Source organism: Nymphalis io, chromosome 12 (assembly GCF_905147045.1).
Source record: "Nymphalis io chromosome 12, ilAglIoxx1.1, whole genome shotgun sequence".
In the NCBI taxonomy this organism is placed as follows: Eukaryota; Metazoa; Arthropoda; class Insecta; order Lepidoptera; family Nymphalidae; genus Nymphalis; species Nymphalis io.
This window is the reverse complement of record NC_065899.1, coordinates 3,535,998-3,550,329: the sequence shown is the minus strand read 5'-3', so window position 1 is coordinate 3,550,329 and position 14,332 is coordinate 3,535,998. Positions and strand designations below refer to the sequence as shown.

At 39.2% G+C, this 14,332-nt stretch overlaps 2 protein-coding genes across 3 annotated transcripts in view; both read right to left on the bottom strand.

Moving 5' to 3' along the window:
- Positions 1–164, bottom strand: part of LOC126772252 (uncharacterized) — a 54,582-nt gene extending 54,418 nt beyond the window's left edge. For both annotated transcript variants that reach the window (XR_007669636.1, XR_007669635.1), the window contains exon 1: positions 28–164. The gene's annotated coding sequence lies outside the window, so the exon portion shown is untranslated. The remainder of the gene's footprint in view (positions 1–27) is intronic.
- Positions 165–8,499: 8,335 nt separating this feature from the next.
- On the bottom strand, positions 8,500–9,330 carry LOC126772545 (uncharacterized). Its single transcript, XM_050492945.1, has one exon. It carries the CDS (start codon positions 9,328–9,330, stop codon positions 8,500–8,502), a length of 831 nt encoding a protein of 276 aa, XP_050348902.1.
- Positions 9,331–14,332: the final 5,002 nt, after the last annotated feature.

Below are 14,332 nucleotides of genomic sequence, written 5' to 3'. Positions count from 1 at the left end.
AATAGCTAGATTCTCGGACCAACTTACCTGCTGCCAAGGTACTTGAAACTTGGAGTCCAACAAATGTGACATATAATAAACAACCCCTGACTGCCATGATTTCCAAATTGTAAAGTGTACATTTGCAATTCCCGTTTGCCTCTTATATATGTTTTACTATTTATCAAGTATATTCAAATCTTATATTTTTCATTGTTTTAAATATATTTTGGTGGATTCCGTACACATTTTATATATTTATTTGTTTTTCTTTTTGTCGTAGTAAAATTGAAATAATTAAAATTATTAAATTGGGTAAATGTTGATAACTAATATTTTAAAGAAAATAATTTAAAAAAAACTGAAAGGAATTGTTAACTATAACGTGCTTTAACTGTAATTTTGCCTGATATTCTTTTTTGACTCATATATTACTCGAAGAATTAATGAACAATATTATTATTTTATTTACAAAATTATTACATTTTATTTTTAAAGGTCAATTAAGTTAATATCTACTAAATCATGCATGTAGCATTCAGCTGGAATTGCTTTGAATCTTCTCCCATAAGAGGAAAGAGAGAGAAATCTTGGCATTAGGACGTTAACGATCAGTTGCTTTGAACCGATATGATTTTAAAACCTTTAGTACATAGAAGCTACAAGCTCTCCAGTGTTTCAAATTTAAATGGGCGGTGGTAGTCACTTTCAACGCAACAGTGTAACGCCATTACCGTCTCTTACATAAAAAGTCTTTTAATCTATAGATTAGTTTAATAATAGGCAGTAAATCTTTTAATTTTAATGTGAAGCTAAGGAACTAACATTTTGTTTTTGTATCCAGTATAAATTATTTTGTAAACAATTTATCATAATAATTTACTTTTACTTGACCATATAATATACACACGTATTCGACAGCATAGTAAAAATTCAAGCCTTTCTCTTCTCTCAAAAAAGAGGTTTCAAAAACACCGATAGTTTTAATGGCACACTGCTAGGCAAGCACATACTATGGAAATGCTACATAAAACACCTATACACAAATTAAATACAATACTATTTAAAATCAACCTTTAAGGATTTTACTTGATACAAAGTCGCGTTTTTGTATTTGCTTAAGGATTTATAAAATCATCAATATTTATTACAAAATTAAAAAAATATTCATACTATTGACATTTACATTCAAGTGCTTGTTTAATTTCAATTTTAAAACAATTAAAATGTAAATTTTTTTCACTATATATATTTAAATTACTGACTGACTGACTGTTATAAAAACGGCCCAAGCTACTAGGCGTCATGTAATTTTACATATGGGTTTCTTTTAGATAGTAGGTTTATTTATAAGCTTGTATATTAAATACTTTTTATGTGCTGATGTAACTACAATACGAAAACCAATTCATAAAACAATACCGATATATTATTGAACACTAATTATTTTAAATATATTTTTTTATTTATTTATTAGTAAAACTGTAGATACTAAATTTACTGCTTTGTTTGTGTGTAAAGGTTATATAACGTTAGAGAATGTTGCATAGCATTTTTTCTCTAACTTTTATTAACAAATTGGACCAAAGTTATAAATGGTTAGTGATGTTATAGAACTAATTATATCATGATTCATGGGATGAAAGTTTGTATGAAAATATGGAATTTCCATTTAGTAATTCTCAATTATGACGCGAGCGAAGCTACGTGTAAAGCGCTAGTTTATTTATAAGGGTTTGTTCATAAGCCTGTATTTAAAATACTTTTTATGTGTTGACATAAATCGCATTGGAACTTGTTCTTATCTATAATTGGTTGTACTGATGCAAGCTCACCTCATACGTCCTATCGACAAAAACGCAAATAAAAAATAATTAATTGTTTTTAGCTTGTTTAAAGTATTTCATTCATCTTATCACATAACCAAATGAATTATTCAGTTTTTTTATAAGCTAACTGCGCAACCTAGAATGTGATATATCACAGATAATTTTTTTTTTTTTTTATCATTGTAAATGCTTTTCTATCTTGGTGAATTAAAATACCAGGTCATTTTTCGTCTCTTTCGTTTTTTGTCTTATAAAAGCCATTTTACCTGAAACCAATATTTAACAATTTATGTTTACAGAGTTTAAAAAAAATTTAAGCTCTTTTCCAATCAAGCAAATAGTTCTAAGCGTGTTTTTATTTAATAGGTTGTATCTTTTTTATATTAATATTAAAAAAAATTAAATTCCAATTCCTTGTTTTTGGTATTACGATTTATTTTACTGGTGGTAGGGCTTTGTGCAAGCTCGTATGGGTAGGTACCACCCACTCATCAGATATTTACCGCAAAATAGCAGTACTCGGTATTGTTGTGTTCCGGTTTGAAGGGTGAGTGAGCCAGTATAATTACATGCACAAGGGACATAACATCTTAGTTCCAAAGGTTGGTAGCGCATTGGTGTTGTAAGCGATGGTTGACGTTTCTTACAATGCCAATGTCTAAGAGCGTTGATGACCACTTACCATCATTAAGTGTGGACGATACTCCTTGGGTTCTTCAGAAACTCGTTACCAATGGGAGCCACGTACTGGCCCAATCAACGTCAGCTAGTTAAAGAGGAGGTACACTCAATTCCCTGTTGTACGTTACAATTGAATATTTTTATATTTTTCCTTTTTTAATTAAAATACACATTCACGTTTAAAGTAACTAAATACCATGTCTTAATTAAAGTTTTCTTAGAAATCGCAGCATGACTGTGAAATAAATTACCCGGTGTTAAATCGTGGCTAATTGATACCATAGAGATGCCTACATTGCACTTGTAGTTACATTTTGATAATAGAAAATAATTGTCCCTAAATATTCTTAATCCCGAAATTATTTTAATTTAATTTAGATGAAAATCGTGCTAAAGTTAGCGGATATTTTTTAATAAAAGCTCATGTCACGACTAGAATAAGATGGATTACCTCGGTGATTAATATGGAATTTAATTTTTCAATATTTTCCTGAGATTCATCGAAATATAGACAAGCAATCCTTTTTAAATTTAAAATTTCATTTCATTTATCTTAGTGAACTAAGTGAATTTAAACTTAGGGTATGAATATTACGTTACGATTATATTTTTATCGAGAGCATATTTTTATTGAAGCAAAATAACGAATATAATGATATTTAAAATAATGAGAATTAGTAATTAAAAAATGACATAATATATGACATAATAATATCATATAAATGGGAAATCAAAGTATTTTAACAATGACCACCGTAGTTCTTTCGCCTTTGATTCGGTCTGACTAACTGTACGCAAGATATAGCGCACAAGAATGTGCGTAAAACATACACATACACACTTTTTATACTCTCACTATCATAATCCGATGGGACAGCAATATTTGCTCGATCTTTTTTTTATTTATGCTATTTAGTTCGTTTTATTGATTTGCACTTGCCTTTTAAGCAAAATATATTGTTTATTTATTAGTAAGACAGCAATTTATGTATTATAAATCTAATTGGTTTTTAGTATTTGGTTGTTTTTAAATAGTGTAAATTCTTAAAATGTTTAATAGTACGAAATAAAAAAGGAAAATTTTACCGTATAAGCCATTATTGATTTTTATAATAGTGCCCGACAATATAAATTAATATAAAAATATACTGAAATGGATAATGACCAATTAAAAACCAAATAAGTATATTTAATTGAAAACTACGAGTGCATAGTACTTGAATACAAGATTACAGACTGCAAGAGTACTTTTTTGTTTTTTTTTATATGCCCCGGGATGGCAAATGACTCTACTCCACCTGATGGTAAGTGGTAGTAGAGTCCAAACGCGACGACGGCCAGTACAGTCGGGAAGAATGTTCTGTACTAGCCGTCCCCGCCTTGCCGGCCCGCAAGATGCCTCTTCACGCCTCGTTTGAAGGAACCCGGGTTGTAAGAGGAGGGGAACACGTGAGCTGGTAAGGAATTCAATTTTTTGGTAGTGCGACAAAGAAAGGAGTTGCCAAATTTCTTTGTGCGCGATGGAATTGGTGTCACAGTTAGGCGGTGACATCGAGAACCAGCTCGCGTGGACTTAAGAAGGAAGGGGGAAGCAGGAATTAGAGAGAATAATTCCTCAGAATACTCGCCGTGATACAGTCGATAGAAAGCGCTCAGTGCTGCTATCTCGCGACGCAATTGTAAAGGTTCAAGGGTGTTTGTGACCTTTAGGTCGCCAATAATGCGTACTGCACGTCGCTGCAACCGGTCCAAGGCCTCCAGTAGGTACTTAGCGGAACCATCCCAAAGGTTCGAGCAATATTCCACGCAAGACCGTCCCTTTGTTCTGTACAGCAGGCACAGTTGTTATGGCGTGAAAAAACGCTGCACCTTGTTCAGAACTCCGAGTTTCCGTGAAGCTGTTTTTTATAACATCCTCGATGTAATCCCTTGGACTAAGGTCGCAGCGAACGTCAATCCCCAGCGTGGTGATTTTGCTTTGTATCACCAGCGGAGTACCACAGAGGGAGGGAAGAGGCAAAAATGCTGACTTTTTCGCTGTGAGAGCGCATACCTGTGTTTTCTTGGCATTAAACTCAACAAGATTATCAGAGCCCCATTTGGCGATGAGCTCTAATGTCCTATCGAGTTCAATGACAAGATCCTTCCGCCTCTCCTCAATTTCCGCTCGCCCAGCCACTGCGCGTCCGTGGTATCCACCATGCACTGTACTATCGTCTGCATAGCAATGTATGTTCAAAAGAGAGAGTATATCATTGACATGCAAAAGAAAGAGTGTGGGAGATAGCACAGATCCCTGGGGGACCCCAGCATTCACTACATAGAATTGTGAAGCGCAACCATCAACTAAAACACGAAGGCTACTGTAGTGGTATGAATGATTAAGAAGGAGTGTTGAGCGAGTAAAAGTTGAAGAGAAAGAGTTTATAGATAGAAAGGACAGTTTATTGAGAGTCACAAGCACACACACACTAAAAGTCAGAAGAAGAAGAATAAGTTTAGAAGAGGTACAGAATTACACAGAGACAGTTACAAATTATGAATTATAAAAATAGGACTCGGCGGATACAATTTCTTAGAATTTCGAATCGAGTTAATCGCGTGTAAGCGTACAGCTGACTGACTCGATCGGCTGGTGCATCGTCCATCCGCGCGGCGCAAGCGCCGCCCCTCTGTGACGTAGTCGTTCGAGACAATGGGACCGGGCAGCGGCCGATCTATTTATTCACTACTAACAATTATGTTTGCGTGTCCGCTTTACATACAAATAAACATGTGCACTATTTTACAATACATTTCTTTACACTTACTCACTTTTATATTTATGAAAATATATAACCATGCTACATCACCCCCCTTCAGAGACCGGGTTACGGGCGATAATAGTCGGGAAATTTTACAATGCGGCCCGAGTGTGTTTTCTTAATATTATCACCGGAAAAAGATAACCTCTGATGTTTCTCTCGTGTGTTGTGATGATGAGTGTGAACGTTGGATGGTGGTGTATTGTGATGGTGTGTGAGAGTGTAGGATGGTAGTGTGTTTGTTGGATCACCAAGTATATAGGCCGGTTTTAAGCGATCTATCGATACTGTAACCTGTTTACCATTTACCATGATTTTGTACACCTTGTCGCTACGTGAAATAACTAAGTGAGGTCCGGAGTATGCTGGTGTTAGGGATCGTTTAGTGGTGTCGTCTCTGAGAAAAACGTGAGATGAGGGTAAGTCCTTATAAATGAAACTTTTGACCTTACCACTGTGGTGTGAGCTTGGCGATGGATGCAAGTTCCGCACAAAACTACGCAACCAAGACAGGTAGTCCGTCATGTCTGCCGTTTCTTCGCTACGAGGATCGAGAAAGTCGCCAGGTAGTCGCAGAGGTTGGCCGTAAACAAGTTCAGCCGGTGAGGCTTGTATGTCTTCCTTGTATGCGCTGCGAATTCCCAGTAAGACAAGAGGAAGGGACTCAACCCAAGGTCCATTACCGTGGCAGGTTATTGCAGCCTTGAGCTGCCGGTGAAACCTCTCCACGAGTCCGTTGCACGCTGGGTGATAAGCCGTGGTTCTCCGATGCTGAAAACCAGCACAGACAGACAATTTTTTAAATAGGGCTGATTCGAATTGTCTGCCCCTATCGGTAACTATATCTGTGGGACAACCAAATCGAGATATCCATCCGCTTAATAAGGCCTTTGCCACAGTTTCTGCGGTTATTTCCATTAGAGGGATTGCCTCAGGCCATCGCGTAAAGCGGTCTACGGCCGTAAGGCAGTATCGGTACCCGTGACATAACGGCAAGGGTCCTATCAAATCGATGTGGACAAACGCGAATCTCAATTGTGGCAGTTTAAAATTTCCCACTAGGGCAAAGACATGCCTGGTCACCTTACTGCGTTGGCAAGCGAGGCAATTGCGTACCCAGCTCCGGCAGTCTTTCCTTACTCCAGGCCACACGTAGCGTTCTGAGACCAACTTGGCAGTAGCATTGGCACCAGGATGACTCAAGCAGTGTAGACTTTCGTATACCTGCCTGCGTAAGTCTCTGGGAACAAAAGGTCTCGGGGTGGTGCTACTGACATCGCAGTACAGCTTATCCCGAGATCCAGGAATTTTTATTTGCTGGAGTTGCAGAGATGTGTTGCCTTTTAACAGCTCTGATAACTCAGTATCAGAACTTTGAGCTAAAGCTATTCTTTCAGGGTCAACAGGTTGGGTGATTTCCTCGATACGCGACAAAGTATCTGCCACCACGTTGTTTTTACCAGATATATGTCTGATATCGGTGGTAAATTGAGCTATCAGATCGAGGTGGCGAAACTGCCTAGGAGAACAATTGTTCTTACGATTATGAAAAGCGAAGGTGAGAGGTTTGTGGTCTGTGTAGACTACGAAGTCGCGAGCTTCTAACATGTGCCTGAAATATTTGATGCTCTCGTAGATGGCAAGCAGTTCACGATCGTAAGGCGAATACTTGATCTGAGCTGGGCTTAACTTACGAGAGAAGAATGCAAGAGGCTGCCATGCCCCCTCCTTCAGCTGCTGAACGACCGCGCCAGCAGCTCTATCCGATGCATCAGTGACCAGGGCCAGCTTTGCGTCGCAGTCTGGATGTGCTAACATGGCGGCTTGACAAAGGCTGTTTTTGCAGCTTTCAAAAGCCTCCACTTCCCGTGCTGTCAAGTTGACTGGACTGGAACCCTTGACAGAACCAGATAGTAGTTCGTTTAAAGGTGCCTGGTAAGTCGCTGCGCCGGGAATAAACCTACGGTAAAAATTCACCATGCCTAAGAAACGACGTAATTGTCTTACCGTCGTTGGAATGGGAAATTCCTTAATGGCATCTACCTTAGACGGCAGTGGTGTTGTTCCCTGAGCTGTGATGCGATGACCTAAGAACGTGACCTCGGATACACCGAAGATACACTTAGAGCTGTTTATAACCATACCGTATTCTCGGAGTCTGGTGAAGAGCTGGTGGAGGTGCATCTCGTGGGTCTGTTGGTCTTTTGAAAATACGAGGAAATCGTCCAGGAAAGCATATGTGAAGTCAAGACCTCTGAGCATTTCGTCGACGAAACGCTGAAACGTCTGTCCGGCGTTACGAAGTCCAAACGTCATGTATGGAAATTCATAAAGTCCGAACGGCGTTGTAATAGCGGTCTTCGGAATATCCTCTGGATTCACCCTGATTTGGTTGTACGCCTTTTCCAGATCTATTGTGGAGAATACAGTACAGCCGGAGAGGCTGTGAGTGAAGTCCTGTATGTGACGGATGGGATACCTGTCTGGAATCGTGCGAGCGTTGAGCATCCTATAGTCGCCACAAGGTCGCCAGCCGTCATTTTTCTTTGGCGCTAGGTGTAAAAACGATGCCCATGGTGATTCGGAAGGACGACAGATACCACTTTGCAGCATGGTTTCAAATTCAGCCTTCGCAATTTTAAGTTTGTCTGGTGCTAGCCGGCGAGGTGTACAAAATACTGGTGGTCCAGGTGTTGTTTTAATGAAGTGCATCGTATTGTGTGAGTGTGTACGGTGTATGCCAGGTGGGCGAGTAATATCGGGGTACTGTCGTAGTATGTCGTGGTATGCAGAATTACCAGAGATTACCTTTACCGATGATATTACGTCTGCTGAATGGGCAGACGAAGCCGGGGACGTAAGCGTAGTTGTGTTGTCGATAAGACGCTGGTTTCTGCAATCAACAATTAAATTGTAATAAGACAAAAAATCCACGCCTATTATCGCCTTCGTAACGTCCGCAATAATAAATCTCCAAGTAAAGTCACGGCGTAACCCTAAGTCTAAATTTAAATTAATAAAACCGTAAGTATAAATTTGTGTACCGTTTGCCGCACTTAACTCGAACTTCGTTTTCTCACGTCGTCCTGATAAGGCTGATCGGGGGAAAACGCATAGATCGCTGCCGGTGTCCACTAAAAATTGGTTTTTGGTTCTGCGATCGGTCACGAAAAAGCGGCCGGTACTCGGGCAATCACTGGCCGCCATTACTGATCGCCCTTTGCGTTTCCCGACGCTCGGTAGTCACATGGCGGTATACACTTTTTAGCACGTTCGCCGAAATGTTGATGGTACCAGCAGTGTGATGAAGATTTTGATCGCGTAGAACTCGAGCGATGACGACTGCGGTTCCGGTATCTAGACCGTCCGCGCTCTCTCGACATCCTTTCTATTTTTTCGGTTAAACTAGCGACTTGTTTAGCCAGGGCTGCAATTTCGGTATTTTCACTGCTATTACTCGTGACGGCTGATGTTGACGCCATTTGAGGTCCGACCACGTCGCTAATTCGGTCAGCTAATTCCGCCAGATCGTCCATCGTACTTTTCGATTGCGAAGCAATAATTGCTTGCATATTATGAGGGAGTCGACTTGCCCATATAGTGCGCAGGAAGTCTTCTGGTACTCCAGGTCCAGCTAAGTTCGTAAGATGCCTGTAGAACTGTGAAGGTTTTCTGTCTCCTAATTCCTCGTGCATGAGGAGCTGCTTTAATTTCTTCTCCTTGGAAGCAGATAATCTTTTTATCAACTCGCTTTTTAGCCTTTCATATTTATTAGTAGTTGGGGGGTAGGTGATTATGTCCTCCACCTCGCAAGCATATTGAGGGTCCAAATTCCCCGTTACATAATAAAACTTGGTCTCGTCAGTTTTTATATTTGACAGAGCAAACTGTGCTTCCATCTGGGAGAACCAAAGAGCTGGTTTCTCGGCGTAAAATGGTGGGATTCTTACACCAACCCGAAATGATTCATACGTGGTCTCACCCGCATGTTCCGGAACGTTCGGTGCCATTTCGATGCGTGCTTTAGACTCGCTCATCTTGCTTGTGTTCTTCGGGGTCACCAGTTGTAGTGGTATGAATGATTAAGAAGGAGTGTTGAGCGAGTAAAAGTTGAAGAGAAAGAGTTTATAGATAGAAAGGATAGTTTATTGAGAGTCACAAGCACACACACACTAAAAGTCAGAAGAAGAAGAATAAGTTTAGAAGAGGTACAGAATTACACAGAGACAGTTACAAATTATGAATTATAAAAATAGGACTCGGCGGATACAATTTCTTAGAATTTCGAATCGAGTTAATCGCGTGTAAGCGTACAGCTGACTGACTCGATCGGCCGGTGCATCGTCCATCCGCGCGGCGCAAGCGCCGCCCCTCTGTGACGTAGTCGTTCGAGACAATGGGACCGGGCAGCGGCCGATCTATTTATTCACTATTAACAATTATGTTTGCGTGTCCGCTTTACTTACAAATAAACATGTGCACTATTTTACAATACATTTCTTTACACTTACTCACTTTTATATTTATGAAAATATATAACCATGCTACACTACGCATGTGTAGGAAGCTGGCAATCCAGGTGCATAGCTGAGCAGGCAGACCATATGCCGGTAGCTTGGAGAGAAGACTTCTGTGCCAAAACCTGTCGAAAGTCTTGGAGATATCGAGGCTGACAGCCAACAATTCTCCATGCTTGTCGATAGCTTCACCCCAGAGGTGTGTTACGTGTGCTAGAAGATCACCTGTGGACCGTTTTGGTCGAAACCCGTACTGACGATCATTAATTAGACAGTGATCTTCTAGGTAATGGATCAGTTGGTTGTTTAAAATCCGTTCCATCACCTTACAAAGTACTGAGGTGATAGCTATTGGCCGATAATTTGCCGGGTCAGACCGATCCCCTTTTTTGGGAACCGCTTGCACATTAGCTCTTCTCCAAGCCTCCGGCACACTTCCCGAAGAGAGAGAAAGTAGGAACAGGCGCGTTAACACAGGAGACAGCTCCGCTGCGCACTTCTTCAGCACTATAGCTGGTATTCCATCGGTACCGCTAGCTTTCCGTACATCAAAAAAAAAAAATTATTAAAACGCTTAGAAAATGTCCAATTAAAAAAATAAAATAGCATTAGATTAGTGAATTTATTGTGAAAGGTATCACGAAACCAAAAATCCACGAGCGGAGCAGTAACATTTGACGCGGTTGGCGCCACGCGGTGCAGCTAGTGCTAAATAAATATGAAAATATTAAAAAAAAAAAAAAAAAATGAAACAAAGCTTTTTGAGCCGTATTGTTCCGAATTTGGGGATGATTGTTTAATTTAAAATAAATATTTTGAAAGCCACCTTAATGGGTCGATCCCAAATTATCTACATGATTGATTAGTTTTCGGTGTTATAAATTCTCAAATAGTTTTGTTTAAGCGCTGTTACTATATTCTTTTTATGCATTATTAAAAATTAATTACTTAATTATAATAATAAAGCTCTTTATTCCGAAACTATAACATTGAATAGATAACCAAAAACACAAAACATAAATTTTTCCAATAAAATGTATCTTATATAAAAATATTTACTGTAGTCATGTTCCTTGAAAGCACTTATTTTATTGATTTTAAGGCAATGGTTGAATCTTATTATTTGACATCATTTTTAATGTATTTTTAAACATATTTACAAATATTATTTTTTCTGATTTTTTTTTTGAGCCGTATTGTTCCGAATTTGGGGATGATTGTTTAATTTAAAATAAATATTTTGAAAGCCACCTTAATGGCAGGACGACGGGGTCGATCCCAAATTATCTACATGATTGATTAGTTTTCGGTGTTATAAATTCTCAAATAGTTTTATTTAAATTGCATTATTAAAAATTAATTACTTAATTATAATAATAAAGCCCTTTATTCCGAAACTATAACATTGAATAGATAACCAAAAACACAAAACATAATATTGCTTGACTGCCTCGTTGGTCTAGACTCTAGTGGCTGGCAGGATCGCTCCGACGACGCGTTTGCGCGCGTACCGTTCTTCGCGTCGTCGAGCGATCCTGCCAGCCTTCGAAGCCTGGATTAGACGAAAGCGACGAGTCGCCTTCCGATTTATGCAGGTAATGACCGATCACGGCTGTTTTGGTGAATACCTGTGTAAGATCGGACGTGAATCGACGACGATGTGCCACCACTGTGGTGCGGACCGGAACACTGCTCAGCATACGTTGGAGGCGTGCGCCACATGGAGTGTGGAAAGGGAGATCCTGGTCCATGACATCGGACAAGACCTGTTCCTGCGAGCAATCGTGTCGGCGATGCTTCGCAGGGAATCGACATGGAGGGCTGTAGCCTTCTTCTGTGAGATCGTCATGGTCCAGAAGGAGACGGTGGAGCGGGAAAGAGAAAGGGTCAATCCTGTTCGGCGGAGACGAAGTCTCAGCCCTCCCACAGCCCGGACGCCTGGGCGTAAGATAAGGCGTAGCTCTGGGGCTGTGGATGCTTGAGGTGGGGGCCTCGCGTGTCTTATTTCAGGCGGCCCTGAGGACGGCAACCGGAATGGCTTCGCGCTAGAGTCCGTGGGGCGAGATCATCTTCACCCCCTGAGGAGAACTCCGCCAAGCCACGAGCGGAGCGGAGCACGAGATGGGCCGCTGATGAGTTATATCAACACGATCTCGCAGCCTTTCCGATCCATGCCGAGGACGGCAATCGCAGTGGTTTTATTGGGTAAGAATCCCATAGAACCCGATTCCCCCCCATGGAACCCAGGGACCTTTGTAAAGGATTCCACTGTGTGAAAAAAAAGACTAGTGGCTGCATATAAGACTGCAGACCTGAGGTCTTGGGTTCAAAACCCAGGTCAGGCCACTAAAAGCCTATTAAGTTTTTCTGTCGAAAATTCTCAGTAGCAGCCCAGAGTTTGGAAGTTTGAATTGTGTACAATCCCGTGCCGTCCGTAAATATATACCATTTAGAAGATTATAACATAAGATTAAAATTAATTACTAAGATTACTAAGGGTAAGTATTTCGATGTATATATATAACTTGAGTAAAAGTTGAAAAAATAATACAACTTTAATATACTAATTATTAAGTGAAAATCCAATGATAAAATTCTCAGAATTAAAAAAAAAAATGGCATAAAGAAACTCTTTGTTAAACTGCGATCTGTTTTACTGGTGGTAGAGTTTTGTGCAAGCTCGTCTGAGTAGGTACCACCCACTCATCAGATATTCTATCGCAAAACAGCAATACTTGGTGTTGTTGTATTCCGGTTTGAAGGATGAGTGAGCCACTGTAATTACAGGCACAAGGGAGATAACATCTTGGTTCCCAAGGTTGGTGGCGCATTGATGATGTAAGCGATGGTTAACATTTCTTACAATGCCAATGTCTATGGGCTATAAAATTGTAGATATTATTCCATATTCTTGCAATGAATATAATTTAGGCATTACGCTTGTGTGTCTTTTGCATTTTTCTTTTCTTTGTCTTGTAAATGTTGCACCTTACACGTAATATTTTTGTTTTTAATCTTTTATCACTTTATCAATTTTAAATTTCAAATGATTATTTGGTGTAAATGTTCAATATATACATTCAACTACGATACATACTAAGATACAAAAAGTCAAAAAACAATGAAATTGATAATAAAACATAATATCATCATATATGTAATGTATTAAGTAAATATATAATGTTGCAAATTATTTTGCCGTACGTAACCTAAGTTCATATTACTTATTTTTATTATATAATCTTAAAGATTTTAAATAGAATGTAAGAATGGTATATATTACATAATTAAATATTATTACATTTTTATTGCTGTAAGTAGTCTTAACGAGTTACATACATACATCTCCTGATTTGCTCAGATAAAAAAAAATTAACAACACAGTCAATACCGTGCCTAGTAATCTCCGCTTGTATTGTGTTTATATAATTATATACTGCATATGAATTGTTATTATGTGCTATATGTTTTTTTCGCTCGAGCATTTACAGTAACAGCCTGTTAATGTCCCACTGCTGGGCTAAGGCCTCCTCTCCCTTTTGAGGAGAAAGTTGTGGAGCTTATTCCACCACGCTGCTCCAATGCGGATTGGTAGAATACACATGTGGCAGAATTTCAATGAAATTAGGCACATGCAGGTTTCCTCACGATATTTTCCTTCACCGTTAAGCACGAGATGAATTATAATCACAAATTAAGCACATGAAAATACAGTGGTGCTTACCCGGATTTGAACCCACGATCATCGGATAAGATTCAATGCTCGAGCATTTATCATATTATAATTTATATCGCATAAAATATCAAAGAGTAGAGTAAACTTACGTACTTATTTTTTGTAACAAATAAATTGACCTGAAGTTTTTTTTTAATAAAATAGATAGGCGGATTGGCAAATGGATCTCTTAATGGTAAGTGTTCACCACCGCCCATAGACATTGATACCGTAAGAAATATTAACCATTCCTTACAATGCCAATGCGCCACCAACCTTGGTAATTAAAATGCTATGTCGCTTGTGCCTGTAGTTACACTCCGCCACACAGACTCCGTAGGCTCACTCATTCTACAAACCGGAATACAACAATACTAGTTATTGCTATTTAGCTAGTAGGACATCTGATAAGTGCGTGGTACGTACCCAGACGACCCATAAAACCATACCTCGAAGAAAACAGCTATCAATATAAGCAAATATGAATTTCTTAAACGTCCTTGGCTGTTAATAATTTAAGTGATTATAGGGATCTTAGGAAAATAAAAGGAGGAATTATTAATATTATTTTATTTCGCGTCAAAAGTTAATGTACATGTAAGTGCAATTAGAGCATAGCTGTTTGAATTATTAAATACTATGGTCATAAGACAGAGAAAAAAATTGCGTATTATACCGTAACCGTAACAGCCTGTGAATGTCCCACTGCTGGGCTAAAGGCCTCCTCTCCTATTTTTGAGGAGAAGCTTATTCCACCACGCTGCTCCAATGCGGGTTGGTAGAATTCACGTGTGGCAGAACTTCAGT